At 46.5% G+C, this 13,084-nt stretch overlaps 1 protein-coding gene across 2 annotated transcripts; it reads right to left on the bottom strand.

Annotated features, from left to right (window-relative positions):
* Positions 1-318: 318 nt before the first annotated feature.
* Positions 319-5,702, bottom strand: LOC130832768 (keratin, type II cytoskeletal 6C-like). 2 transcript variants are annotated; one of them, XM_057701547.1, is made up of 10 exons: positions 5,083-5,702; positions 3,949-4,163; positions 3,545-3,605; positions 3,310-3,405; positions 3,030-3,194; positions 2,425-2,550; positions 1,389-1,609; positions 1,153-1,187; positions 976-1,050; positions 319-927 (listed from the first exon to the last, which is right to left on the bottom strand). In XM_057701547.1, exons 1-10 carry the CDS (start codon positions 5,620-5,622, stop codon positions 746-748), a joined length of 1,716 nt encoding a protein of 571 aa, XP_057557530.1. In that variant the 5' UTR covers positions 5,623-5,702; the 3' UTR covers positions 319-745. The 2 variants fall into 2 exon arrangements, with proteins under 2 accessions (XP_057557530.1, XP_057557529.1); XM_057701546.1 differs by having other exon boundaries at positions 319-1,050.
* Positions 5,703-13,084: the final 7,382 nt, after the last annotated feature.

The raw sequence follows: 13,084 nt of genomic DNA, 5'->3' as shown, positions 1-13,084 counted from the left end.
TTATGGGTGACCACGGGGGCAGGAAAAGGTAGACTCTTGGAGACCAGTCAGAGAAACTAAGCTCCTCAGAACAGACCCAGGCAGTAAGACCAGACTTTACTATGAAGGCGGACCAGTTTCCTCCCACTACACTTGCTAAACTGTTCTGAGAGGAGTCCCGAGCATCCGGATGCTAAATTACTGTTTGGTGAAGTTCTCTAAAGGAGGAGGGTGAAGTACATGGGGATGGGGAGTATGCTTCATTCCTGAAAAGGCTGTTTTCCAATGAAAACCACAATGAACTCTTGGTGACATAGCAAGGCAACAGGAAACCATACATTATATTATAAACCTGCTTTATTTCGCAATACAATGGAGCAAAGAGAGAGGAAGCATCACAGGGATACAGACACCCATAGATTACAGAACTAGTCACTGGTGCCATAGCACTACTCACGGGTGCTTGCATGATCACTGCAAAGGAAGAAACCAACACCTGTGAAATGGGACATCCTGGGCCAGTGGAAAGCTAGGGCGATTGCCCTGCTCTGGAGTAGCACCCAGGCAGTGACCTTCCGATGTGAGCAGTGGAGCTCAGGTGCAGCAGGTGTGGGCAGAGGGGACATGAGGGCACTCAGCAACTTCAGTTTTAACTCAAGGAGTAAGAGAAGAAGGAAGCAGGAGAGAGGAAGCAACAGGAGAAAAGGGGAGTGAAGCAGGAGAGGGAGCCTGAGACATTGTGGGACCACGAGCCCAAGGCAGGACTTCAGTGCCTGTAGCTCTTCTTGCTGGAGGAGGTGGTGGTGTATTTGATGGTGGAACCGCTGCCTCCGGAGGAGCAGAGGCCACCGCCAATGCCTCTGCCACTGCCCGAACTGAAGCCACCTCCAATGCTGAGACCGCCGCTGTAGGAGTAGCCACTGCCTCCGCCCACGCCGTAGCCACTGCCTCCGCCCACGCCGTAGCCACTGCCTCCGCCCACGCCGTAGCCACTGCCTCCACCCACGCCGAAGCCACCACCGACACCGCCGGCACCGCCATAGCCACTGGAGGTGGTGGACTGCACCACGGCTGTGGAGGCAAGGGGACAAGACATGGTGAGCTCACTCTGCCACACAGAGTCCAGTCAGAAGAGCACATGGGCACTGGAGGGGGGCAAGTGAAGCTACTTACAGATGTTGACTTGTCCAACGCCTTCCCCATTCAGCCTAGGAGAGAGGAGACACAGCCATCATGAGACCTCAGAGCCACAGCTGGACCAGCGTGGGAAGCGTCGGTGTGAGGAGAGTGCATGGGGAACGTGCCTTCTAAGGGGTTTTCTGGGACGAGCCTCATGGCTCCCGGTGCTCCTTGGCTGGACATCTTGCAGGTGGACCCAGATGTTTGAGGAGCTTGTGGGAGTTACTCACCTGCACTCCTCCCCTTCCAGCAGCTTCCTGTAGGTGGCGATCTCCACATCCAGGGCCAGTTTGACATTCATGAGCTCCTGGTAATCCTTCAGCAGCCGGGCCATGTCCTGCTTGGCCTTCTGCAGGGCCTCCTCCAGCTCAGCCAGCTTGATCCTGGCGTCCTTGAGGGCCAGCTCCCCACGCTGCTCAGCATCGGCGATGGCGGACTGCAGGCTGGCGCACTAGAGGGGAAGATGGGCAGGTGAACCAGCAATCTGGACCCCAGAGGAGACGAACCGTGGTTCTACATTCCCAGTGAGGAAGAGCTCTAGGGCCCAGGTTTCATGGGAAAAGGAGGTTTGGTTCTTTCTGTCCAGTCTTTTCCCTTCTGCAAACCTTAACCAGTCCCCGAGCTCCTTGAGGAAACCTATGCGCCTCTGTGTTCACCACCCTAATGAGGATGGGGTGGTGCCTGCTGGAAGACACTGCAGCAGACCCCAGACCAGGGCGCAGTGGACGAAAGGGACCCACGGGCTTGTTGGGGAAGTTCATGTGGATGCGCACGAACTTGTACAAAACTACAGACACCCTCAAAGTGGACATGATTCCATCTCACACTGTTCAGACCTCCCCTTCCTTCCACTTCACGGTTTTGCACAACCCGCATTTGTCCTGTGTCTTTTCTCAGCTTGTCTTCACCTTGAACCTGACCATATATGCAGCAATCTTCCTCCCACTTTCTGGCCTGACCTTTTCTTTGCCAGTTGTGTCTTGCATTCCCGAAGCTATCGTTCCTCCGATGGAATCTCATTTCAGTGCCTCTAGACTGTGTCTCTGTACCACTGAGCAGTCGGGACCGCTCCCGTCCTGAGTGGGTTTCCTGCTCTTGGGCTGGAATGCATCTCTCTACCCTGTGGGCACTCGCTACGGGAGGGAGTGCATGTCCTCCTGCCCCTGCTGTCCCCTCCGTGCCCAGGAATTTCCCACATGATGGCTGATGATCCCTGCTGGTCTGGGAGGGAAATGATGCTTTCCTCCTCCCTGGTCCCCACCATACCTGCTTCTTGACGTGGTCGATCTCAGATCTCAGCCTCTGGATCACGCGGTTGATCTCAGAGATCTCCTGCTTGGTGATGCGCAGGTCGTCCCCGTGTCTGCCCGCTGTCACCCGCAGCTCTTCGTACTATAAACCAGAGGGAGAGAGGGTGGTGTCCATGGGCTTCACAAGACACTAATCAAGGTTTTCATACGTCAAACCTAATGGTCTCTTCACAAGAGATTTTAAGAAAATTGGTGTTAGAAACTCATGGACATTGTTTGCCCATCATACTCCATCCTTGGTAAGACCACTGACTGCCTGGTTCTCTTCAGGACCAGCAATGTTCTGTACTGTTTCTGAGAAGCAGCGTCAGGTGAAGCGAAAGCCAAGATCACTGGGCCTTTACCTACAGTAGCTTTTGTCCTGCATTTGCATTTTTTGACTGTCTAGACTTGGACATAAATACTGAAAAGATCTACTCTGTTAGTTCAGGGTACACATCCTTTGCGAGGACCCTCTCTTCCTAGATGTAGATTTCCCTAGTGAAGTCTGTAGCCTCGTTGGTCTTCAGGAAGGAGGTACACGGATTCTTCCTTAGCTGTCCCCCTTTCATCACTGCTCACCTTGGACTGGTACCAGGACTCGGCCTCAGCCCGGCTCCTCTGAGCGATCTCCTCATATTGGGCTTTGACTTCATTGATGATGCTGTCCAGGTCCAGGCTGCGGTTGTTGTCCATGGAGAGGACCACAGACGTGTCTGAGATGTGGGTTTGCATCTGAGCCAGTTCCTACAGCACATGAGATTGGCAGATCATCCTTTCCCGTGACATTGACGCAGGTACCTAAGCCCAAGATTTGCTACCCTTTGCAAATCTCATTAAGTCAATAAAACAGTGATCTTACCGCATCGTAGAAGGTTCTTAGGAAGTTGATCTCATCTGTGAGAGCGTCCACCCTGGCTTGTAGTTCCACCTTATTCATGTAGGCAGCATCCACATCCTGGGGAAGAAGCCAACAACCTGGGATCAGATGAGCCCTCCTTCCCAGTCGGCTCCTCTTTTAGTCTCCCTCATTAGAGTTTTCTTGGAGTCCTCTCCTTCGGTGAAGAAACATGAACCCCTGATCTTACTCATCTCACCTTCTTCAGATTCACAAATTCATTCTCTGCTGTTGTGCGCTTGTTGATTTCCTCTTCGTATCTGGAATTAGAAAGGATAAAACCTGATTGGGTCAGTGCTGAAGATGATACAGAAAAGGCAGCCAGGGACCCCAACTTCCCACAATGGATGTGTCCAAATGGAACTTCCCTGCCAGCAAGCCCCAAAGATGAACTTTGTGGTCCCTAAGTTGTTTGCATCATTACTCTCCCAACCCACCTGTATGGCCCTTTTGTTCTTCAGGGTTTGCGTTTATGCAAGAATTGTGGTTTCATTTCCCTGGAGAAGTTTGGCTGTGGATCATGCCGTCATTTGGACCTGATCCTCTAATAAACCTGAAGTGTGGTCTTCAGGAAACTGAGCCCTTCTCTCTCCTGTAACTCACTTCCTCTTGAAGTCTTCCACCGTATCCTCCGTGTTCCTCAGCTCTGCATCCAGGCGGCCTCTATCCCCGAGGATGCTGTCCAGCTGTCTCCTGAGGTTGTTGATGTACTGCTCAAATAAAGGCTCCAGGCTCTCCCTCACAATCCTGGTGCCCTGCTGCTGCAGCAGGGTCCACTTGGTGTCCAGGACCTTGTTCTGCTGCTCTAGGAATCGGACCTGGAGGAAGACAAGATGGTTATTTGTCCGACAAAGGAAGGAAAAAAGATATGCGTTGACAGGTCCCCAGCAGATCTGCTTGTGGCCATGGTGTCAGGCTACACCAGAACATGTCCAGAGGCCCAGGCTGACCGTGGTGCTCCCCTGTTTTCTTTCTCACCACAAGGTCTCACCAGCCAAGTTTCCCCAGCGAGCTAGCTGTCATTCCCTTCCTCTCAATTGTGGAGCCTGGCCGTCAGTGACTTTCAACATTTTTTTGCTTCCTCGTGATAAGCACAACGGCACATGCACTTTAGAGTAGTCTCCTCTCATGTGTTACACAGAGTCCTTTTGAAGAGGGTATCTCAGCTAAAGGGATGTCAAATGTTTAGAATCTAATGATTAAATTCCATTCCCATCACTGTTTGGATTTAATCTCGTTTCCCATTTGGTGCATGAGTCCTTATGCTCGTCATCTGTTGCTACGAGTTAAGTATTTCTGTGGACATATGCATGTTTCTGGGTTATTTTTGTGCCTGGACGTCCCTTTGGATTTTTAATTTTCATTCCTTCCCCTTCACCCCTACTATGCTCAAGTGCAGATTCCACTGTAATTCCCTCTTTCATGTCTCAGACCCTTCAGAAGATCAAACTAACTCATTGCAGGCTCTCATTTCCTTTCCTTTGCTTGAGGGTTACCAAGAGTTGTGAACACTTCCTACGCATGAATGGGGACTCTTAAGAGATCAGTAGTTGTAAATGATTTCCATCACCTTCTGCCTGTGGTCCACCTGGAGCCTGTCCTGCATCCCTGCAGAGAACTAGCCTGAGTCCCCTCCTCCCTCTCTCCCGAGTCTCCTCCTGGCAGGACATTGGTTGGGACTCTGGTTTGGGGACTCTGAAATCCCCGTGGGGCGGGGGGCAGGTGCTCCTGGCTCACCTTGTCAATGAAGGAGGCAAACTTGTTGTTGAGGGTCTTGATCTGCTCCCGCTCCTCGGTCTTGACCCTCTGGATGGTGGGGTCGATTTGCAGGTTGAGGGGAGTCAGGAGACTCTGGTTGACGGTGACCTCTTGGATGCCTCCGGGGGGGTACACAGGGAAGCCAAAGCCGCCATAGCCGCCAGCAATGCCAGCGCCACCACCGAGCCCAAAGCCACCACCAGCTCCACCGCCAAAACCAAATCCACTCCCGGCTCCACCACCAAAGCCAAAGCCGCCTCCAACTCTGCCACCGTATCCTCCACCGATGAGACAGCTGCCCCCTCCGATGGCGATCCTCCTGGAGCCCCCCACGCCGTAGAGGCTGCGGCTGCCGAAGCCTGCTCCTCCGCACACTCCAGCCAGACCGCCCCCGCCCCTGGAGCGGGACACAGACACACTGCTGAAGCCAGAGCGGCAGACCCCAGGGACTCTGGCTGAGCCGGCACTGAAGCCACGGCGGCTGCTGCTTTGAGTCTTCACGGTGGATTTGTAAGACATGGTTCCTGGAGGCGAAGAGGCCGAGGAGGGCAGAGGTGTGGAGAGTAGAGCTGAGGGGAGCAGGTCTGTGAGAGGACGTTCCCAGCACCGGCTTATATATGGAGAAAATGGGCTGGGCTCAGCCCTGGAAGGTGAGCCTGCAGCTTGGGAAGGGCTGGGCTTTATAAATGCTGAGATCACATCTGGTTTATTAGAAAAATTATGAAATACGAAGATTGCATTTTAGGTTTCCTTTAGTCAGGGAAAATTTCTCCTGCCTTCCAGCTTTGCCTGATCTCAGGACAAGACGACTTGTCTGAACGTAATGAGCTGGGAGTTAGTCACTGATTCACACAAAGGTTCTACATGTTATGCTCGTGTATGAAATGTGCTGAGGCTCCTCTGCCCTGGTGTCTCACCCACCAGGCAGAGATCCCGGAGATCAAAATAATCTATTGCTTGGCCTTTAACTATAATTCTTAGTGTTGTTTGTTGATTACAGAAGTTAAATATGACTGTATTTTTGCTTTAAAGATTTCCCACAGGTAGATATGTAAATTTACAATATAACGGGCCTCTATATGCCAATCACTGTTGTTGTTGTTTTAGCCGTTGAATGTATATTTATTTGGAATAGGCTTTCCTTCCATGCGATCCCAAATCAGTAAATAATAAAAAAATCCTCCATTCAATGTATGGGTACTTATTAAGCCATAAAGGTAAAAAGAGGCTGGAGGGGCATTTTCAGCATTTTTGCATATGTATCGGTGCATGTATATACTCAATGAAATAATGAAGAAGTGGGCGAAAGGACAGAGCTGTTACTATTTAAGTGATTTCACTTAAAGTGTAATCGAACAGTGTATCGCTGGGTTTATACAAATTATTATCTCATGGGCAGCCTTATTTCTTCTGTACTCCCACCCAATTCCCTATCAATCCTAAAATATTTGAAAGCGAATCCCAGAGACCATGTCATTTCTTTAGTACGGAATTCAATATTTTTCTGTAAGGGAGATACTCTTTTAAATATATAACCGTACACCATGTATATGTCCTTAATACTTGTATTTGCATTAACATCAAGAGGTAACTATTCAATCTTCAAAGAAATCTGTTTGTGTTATTTATATATTAGGTTTTGGTGTCCAAATGAGGATCCTAATAAGTTCCACACATTTTGAATGTGAGTGATATGTCTTTAAAGTAATATGTCTTCAAAATCATGTAAGGCATTAAAGCCCCCTCCACTCTCCCACTTGTAATTTATTTGTATAAGAAACCAGGTTGTTTGTCCAGCGCAGTTGTCCATTCTAGGAGTGTTGAACTTCCATAGTCATATTATCGTATTTAACATGGTCACATGTCCTTTGTGTATCCCATAAGCTGATGGTCAAACTAGAAGCTTAAAAGCTATCTCCGTAAACCTTACAGATATAGATGTCATAGAATGCCTATTTACATTCTGAATATTGATGTTTACCCACCTCCCTGTTTATTTAAAACATTAAATAAGTAAGACATGGTTAAGGAAAAATTTACATGCTCGTGGCCACGCCCCAGTCCTGTCTGGGACGACAAAGCAGTGTTGCCACTTCCCCGTGTATCCCTGTAGTCACATCATTTGGATGTGTTTCTGTGTTTTCCCTGGGGCATGTGTGATGCATGGGAGTATATATATTGAATATATACATACATATATTCTCTTTCACAATTACGCTTATGATGCATATACTTTCTCTCCCATGTCTATGTCTTCTCTCGACTCTCATGTAACGCACTATGAGCGCTATTTCCTATGGGCTGTTTTCTCCACCTTTATCTGTGGTCCATGGCTGTGCATCAGCAATATCTTGTGCTGCTTTCAGCCTGACCTTCAATTCTATTGCGCCTTTATCGTTGTCCTCTGTTCCTTTTCTGAGCTCTATCAGCTAATGTTTTAATCTTTTATTTCTCGCTCTGTTGCCGCTGTGTTCCCTTATTTCCCCATAGTGTTTACTTCATTGCCATTTAGGTAATATTTTTTGTTACTTTTTTCTGTCCAGTGTTTTCTAAGTGCCTCTTGTTTCTCCTTTTCCTTGTACAGGTGTGTGTTTGCATTGTTTTTTGGTTTGTTTGTTTCTTTGTAAAGTATCCTTCCTGTATCCTGGAATGGTTCCTTCCTAAAGAGAGCTCATCTTTGCACAAAGTGAGCTATTTCTGCACCTGCCTTTTGGAGACAGTTTTCTGGGAGGAGGGCCCAGTCCACAACCAGGCTGACAGGAATTCTCATTATGACCCAGGCTGTGTGAATAGTTCTTTTAATTTTAATTTGGCCAAGCGAAGGACGATGGCTGCAGCGTGGCTCACAGTTCAGTCTTAGTTTTCTTCCCTTCCCTAGCAACAAGCTGCCAGTAGGCCTTGCCTCTGATTCCTTACTCAACCCTGCCTTCACTGGGTCTTGAAACTTCATGGCAAACGGGTCTGGCCTGCAGCCCCCACACACACTTGTGACTATGGCAAACCAGTGATTCTTGGACTTGCACCTGAGGCCGTGTTCTTCACCTTCACACACGTTTTGTGAGTTAGTGGTGCCTGGCAGTAGGAAAACCTCAGTGTTAGCTTTATGTTCTGATCCTCTGTGGTTACCACGTTGTTTAGTTTTGATGTGTTTGTTTTTGAGAGTGTTCTTCACTGGATTCTCTGAGATCTGCACTGAGGGCATCTTCTGAGTTTTCCAAACAACTGTGTTTGATTTCTCTCTTTCTGTGAGAAGAGTTTTCTTTTCTTTTTTTCTTTTCTTTTCTTTCCTTTCCTTTTCTCTCTCGCTTTCCTTTCTTCCTTTTCTTTCTTTCCTTCTTTCTTTTTTTTTGATTGAAGGATTTTAAGATGTTTTCCTTTTAGGAGTTGAGGGTGGAGATTACTTTTATGTTTCTGCTTCTCCTTCTTTAAGGTAATATCTGAGAATGCCAAATGCCTCCCTTTCCTCCGTTAGGCTACATTCAGAAGCCGTCTATTCATATATTTATATTTAAAATATATAGCATTTAAAATCGTAAGCAACAACTGAAATAGAAATATTACCTTTTCTCTCGCACTGCATGGAAACTGTTGAATATAGTGAAGAAGTCAGTGTGCTTTCCTCAGTGGAACAACCTCCTTTATTGCTTCATCACAATTTGCATGATTGAAAGCCCAACGGGTACAATGAAAGAGAGAAGTATCAATATATAAACCACCATGTACAATCCCCCAGATTAAACAATTATCCGTATTTCTCAGGATTCTCTCATCTAATTCCCCTACTTCTTATATGGAAATCTTCTCCTTTTTGATGGTGTATCTTCAAGGAAGTTAAGACTTTGAGTCATTTCACTTGTCAAGATTTGCCTGCATATATATACAATGGAATATTACTCAGCTATAAAAAGGGATGAGATGGAGCTATATGTCATGAGGTGGATAGAACTACAATCTGTCATACATAGTGAAGTAAGTCAGAAAGAGAAGGACAAATATTGTATGCTAACTCACATATACAGAATCTAAAAATGGTACTGATGAACTCAGTGACAAGAATAAGGATGCAGATACAGAGAATGGACTGGAGAACTCGAGGTATGGGAGGGGGCGGGGGGTGAAGGGGAAGCTGAGACGAAGCGAGAGAGTAGCACAGACATATATATACTACCATCTGTAAAATAGTCAGTGGGAAGTTGTGGTATAACAAAGGGAGTCCTACTCGAGGATGGAAGATGCCTTAGAGGACTGGGGCAGGGAGGGTGGCGGGGACTCGAGGGGTGGGGAGTCAAGGAAGGGAGAAAATACGGGGATATGTGTATAAAAACAGATGATTGAACCTGGTGTACCCCCCCCAAAAAAAAAGTTAAACTTTAAAAAAATATATATATATATACATTTGAGATTGAGAGAAGAAAAGAGATCCTTCAGTAAGATGTATGTCTGAAGATCTTAAGCAACTATTCATGTAAGAAAGAAGAAAAATGCTGGGGAAGGGATGGAAAAAAAAGTGACCAGAGCTTATCTATTTGTAAAAAGATCCCTTACTTATACCAGTAATATTTATGGTTTGTTTCATTAAAAAAAAAAAAAAGAAGAAGATTTGCCTGCATGTCTAAGTAAGAAGGACTTTTGAATCTACCTGTAGGACAGTTTTCTTTCGATCATAGGCAGCAGTCACATCTTCATGGCACCTAATACCATTTCTGTTCACACTTGTCTGATGCTCTCAAAGACGTCTTTTTATGCTGGTTTGCTTGAAGCAGCAGCCTAACTAGATTCCCATATTGCTTTGGACTGTTGGTTCTCTAAAGGTTCTTTCATTCTGTAACAGATTCCTTTGCTGCCTTTTATAGACCATTGATCTGTGGAGAAATTCTTTTCTCTCCAGACGGTCTACATTCTGGATTTGGCTCATCGTTTCCTACGGGTGTCACATGACTTCTAACCCCGGTTTGTCCTGTGTGCTAGTTGTGCGAGGGTGCGTCAACAGTTATCCGCACTGTGTAGCATTTCCAGAATGCGGATCATTTTTCAGTCTCCTTCATGTTAGAGTTGATTGAATTTAGTTCCATTGTTTCAGGCAAGATTAAGGCCCAGCTGGTGCTGTGCCCCCCATAGTGCATCCGATCTTGAGGCACAAAACACGAGCTGTCCAGTCTGAGCGATGTTCAGACTGATCCAGGTAGATCTATAGTTGCAGCCTTCTCCCTTCATTAAAAGTGCCCAATCCATTTGTCATCTACTATTTTCATATTCGTTGATCAATTCCCAGGTCGACTGTTTCATGCGGGGTTACATATTGGTAATTCATTAATTTAACATCCCACCTCTTCATTTATAACCTGGGCATCATCTGCAGAGAAGGTAACCTCATTGTTTCCTCTTTAGAAAAACTAACATGTATTTAATTCACACAGGAGAGGCAGAATAAGTGCTTCTTTCTCTTTGTTTTGCAATTTTCAGAATAGTGGGTTGGGACCCCAGCGATTTCCAAATGTAATCAATGAAGTTATTTGTTTGTTTGTTTTCTGGCTTTTGTGTAATTGCAAATTCACAGTTCAAAAAATACATTTGATAGGTTTCAGTCCATTGCAGGCATTAATCCTTTTGGGTGCTGAAACTGTCCATTTGAGGCCAACGGGAGCTCCACCGATTGGCTTCTGTGTCCTTTGGACAGAGACCCATTGGGCTTTGCAAGCTTCCTTGTTGACAGGGACGAGATGTCTCAAGGTTTGCTTGCACTTACCTTGTGACAGACGTGGAAGCCGCATGTCTGTGCGTAGCTCTGGAGCCTTTACGGGGACACGATGCTCATGAGCTGGGGTGTGCCTGCTGCGGGCGCTCGTGGTTACCGGGTTATTCTTGCTTTGACGTCTTTTCAGGGGACAGAGCTAGGAGAAATGTAAAAACGCAATAAAGTACACCAATCAGAGGCTCATACTGATGTTTCCAGTTGAAACAGAAGAATAGGGGATGATTTTATACCCGTCTTTATCTTCCTCACTTTGAAAAGTCAGGCTCTGAATGACACAGTACTCATTTGCTTTATCCTACAATATACCTATGACAGTGCCAAAAAAACGGTGCCAATATTACTATAAACAAGAGGTCTCCTCAGTGAAGTTTCTGGTTTCTTTGTGGCTACGCTCTCCAAGGGCTATGAAAAGAGTCAGAAGAGGCCAGAGGAATGGAGAGATAGAAGAGGGGGATGAAGGAAACCTTTCATGAGGATCCAGATGAATTCTAGCCTGGCAGTGTCCAACAGAAGCAGGAAAGAAAGGTCTTCATTATTTAATTTGGTGGAGACGGGTTTCTTAAGTGAGGGAGTCCAGACACAGATGGCAGTGGGGCTAAAGAAGGGGCCCTACAGTTGCACGAGGAGGTTGGGAAAGTAAGAGTGTTGCGGACAAATGGCACATGTGAGTGGACCGGCCTCCAAGACGTCAAGAGGATGGTTTTCCTCCGCCACTCACTCTCTAGTGCCGAAGGAACACCCCTGGAGTCCAGTAAGTGCGAGTGTTGAGTAGAAGGGAGTGCCCAGCAAAAGTCATGGTGAAAGGAATGCAGCTGCTGTCAGAGAAGGACTCCTCAACCCCTTTCTCCTCCCATCCCGGGATCTACTGTCAGCTTTTCTCAAGAGCAAGCACCATGAAGAGGTAGCTAGCAAGAGAGTCTGTAGGGATGCCTCCTGGGGCATGGAGCAGGGCGGAGAAGAGCCGCCTGCCCTCAGCACCTGCTGAAAGCTTCCATCCTCTGGCTGTGCTGCAGCCCATGCCCCCACCGTGCCCTGTGATTCCCTGCATTGGGCTGTGCTGGGATTCCAGCCAGTGCAGCTAGAATTCGCATTGCATGGCTCACAACATGGACTCATTCTGAATCGCAGAGGATTCAGGGAAGGTGAACTTTGGCTACAGCCTCTGACTGGAGAAAGGGCTTCTATTGGAGGTTGTTACTGAAAAGACCAATTTCCTATATTTTCCAGGTACATGGACTCCATACTAGAGGAGGCAATTGGATAGCCTCTTAGGAGTCAAATCCAGTCTCTAAGTACCATTGGTACTGCCAAGTGCTTCCTGGCCTCCAAAAGAAGTCTTTGCTGTTGCGAAGGCAGTATGTCTCTTCTTATGCAGTTCTCAGTGGGCAAAGGAAATCAATCTGAATGATTTAACCTCATGGACCTTAATCTAGAGATTGAATCTTTCCTTCCTTAGTGCCCAAAAGTGTAACCCCCTTTAATCTCAGATGTCACATAATGAGGACATTGAGAGGCACAAGCTTTCTCTTTTGAAGTAACACACGTTCAACATCAGAAAATTTAGAAAGTATACACTTTAAAGGAAAAACAGTTTACTAGAGGTAACAGCAACTAGAGATGATCAATATTGTTGTTTTATCACTAGTTCTTCAAAGATTCCTCTGTATCTATGGCCCTCTCAAGGTCTCTCTGTCTCTTTCTCTACTTGTTTTATACTTTGGTGTACAACATTACTTTAGTGAAAAATACAGATGTTACTTTGAGCCCTATGTCCTAGGCGTTTTTCATAATAAACTTCTAATTTCACGATGGTAAGATTTACAAACAATTGTGAAGATAGTAGAAGGAGTTCTGTACCAAATACACATCTATTTCCACCTATGATTAATACCTCACATCAGACACATTTATCACAGTTCAGGAAGCAATGTAAATATTTTATTTTTAACTAGCCTATACTTCATTTGGATTTCCTTAGCTTTTTCCCACTATTCTTTTTCCTGTTCTAGGGTGTCACCTATGGTACCACTTTCCACTTACTCATCGTGTCTCTTGACACTCTTCTTGGCTGACAGAGTTTGTCAGGTTTTCATTGTGTTAATGACCTTGAACGTTTTAAGAAACGCCTCTGCCCAGGTGTTTTGCAGATGTCCACACTTGGGTTTTGTATCATGTCTCATGAAGAGACAGGAGTTACGGTGTTTGGGAGGAAGCCCACAGAGATGA

The sequence above is a fragment of the Hippopotamus amphibius genome, chromosome 12 (genome assembly GCF_030028045.1).
Source record: "Hippopotamus amphibius kiboko isolate mHipAmp2 chromosome 12, mHipAmp2.hap2, whole genome shotgun sequence".
Lineage (NCBI taxonomy): Eukaryota > Metazoa > Chordata > Mammalia > Artiodactyla > Hippopotamidae > Hippopotamus > Hippopotamus amphibius.
Note: the sequence above shows the minus strand (reverse complement) of the source record. Positions and strands in the feature narration are given on the sequence as shown.

Coding starts and splice junctions, on each gene's coding strand:
- LOC130832768 (XM_057701546.1), bottom strand. CDS start 5,622: ATGTCTTACAAATCCACCGTGAAGACTCAAAGCAGCAGCCGCCGTGGC. Junction 1,188..1,388: donor CTGGAAGGGGAGGAGTGCAG/GTGAGTAACTCC, acceptor CCTCTCTCCTAG/GCTGAATGGGGAAGGCGTTG. Junction 1,051..1,152: donor CGTTGGACAAGTCAACATCT/GTAAGTAGCTTC, acceptor TTGCCTCCACAG/CCGTGGTGCAGTCCACCACC.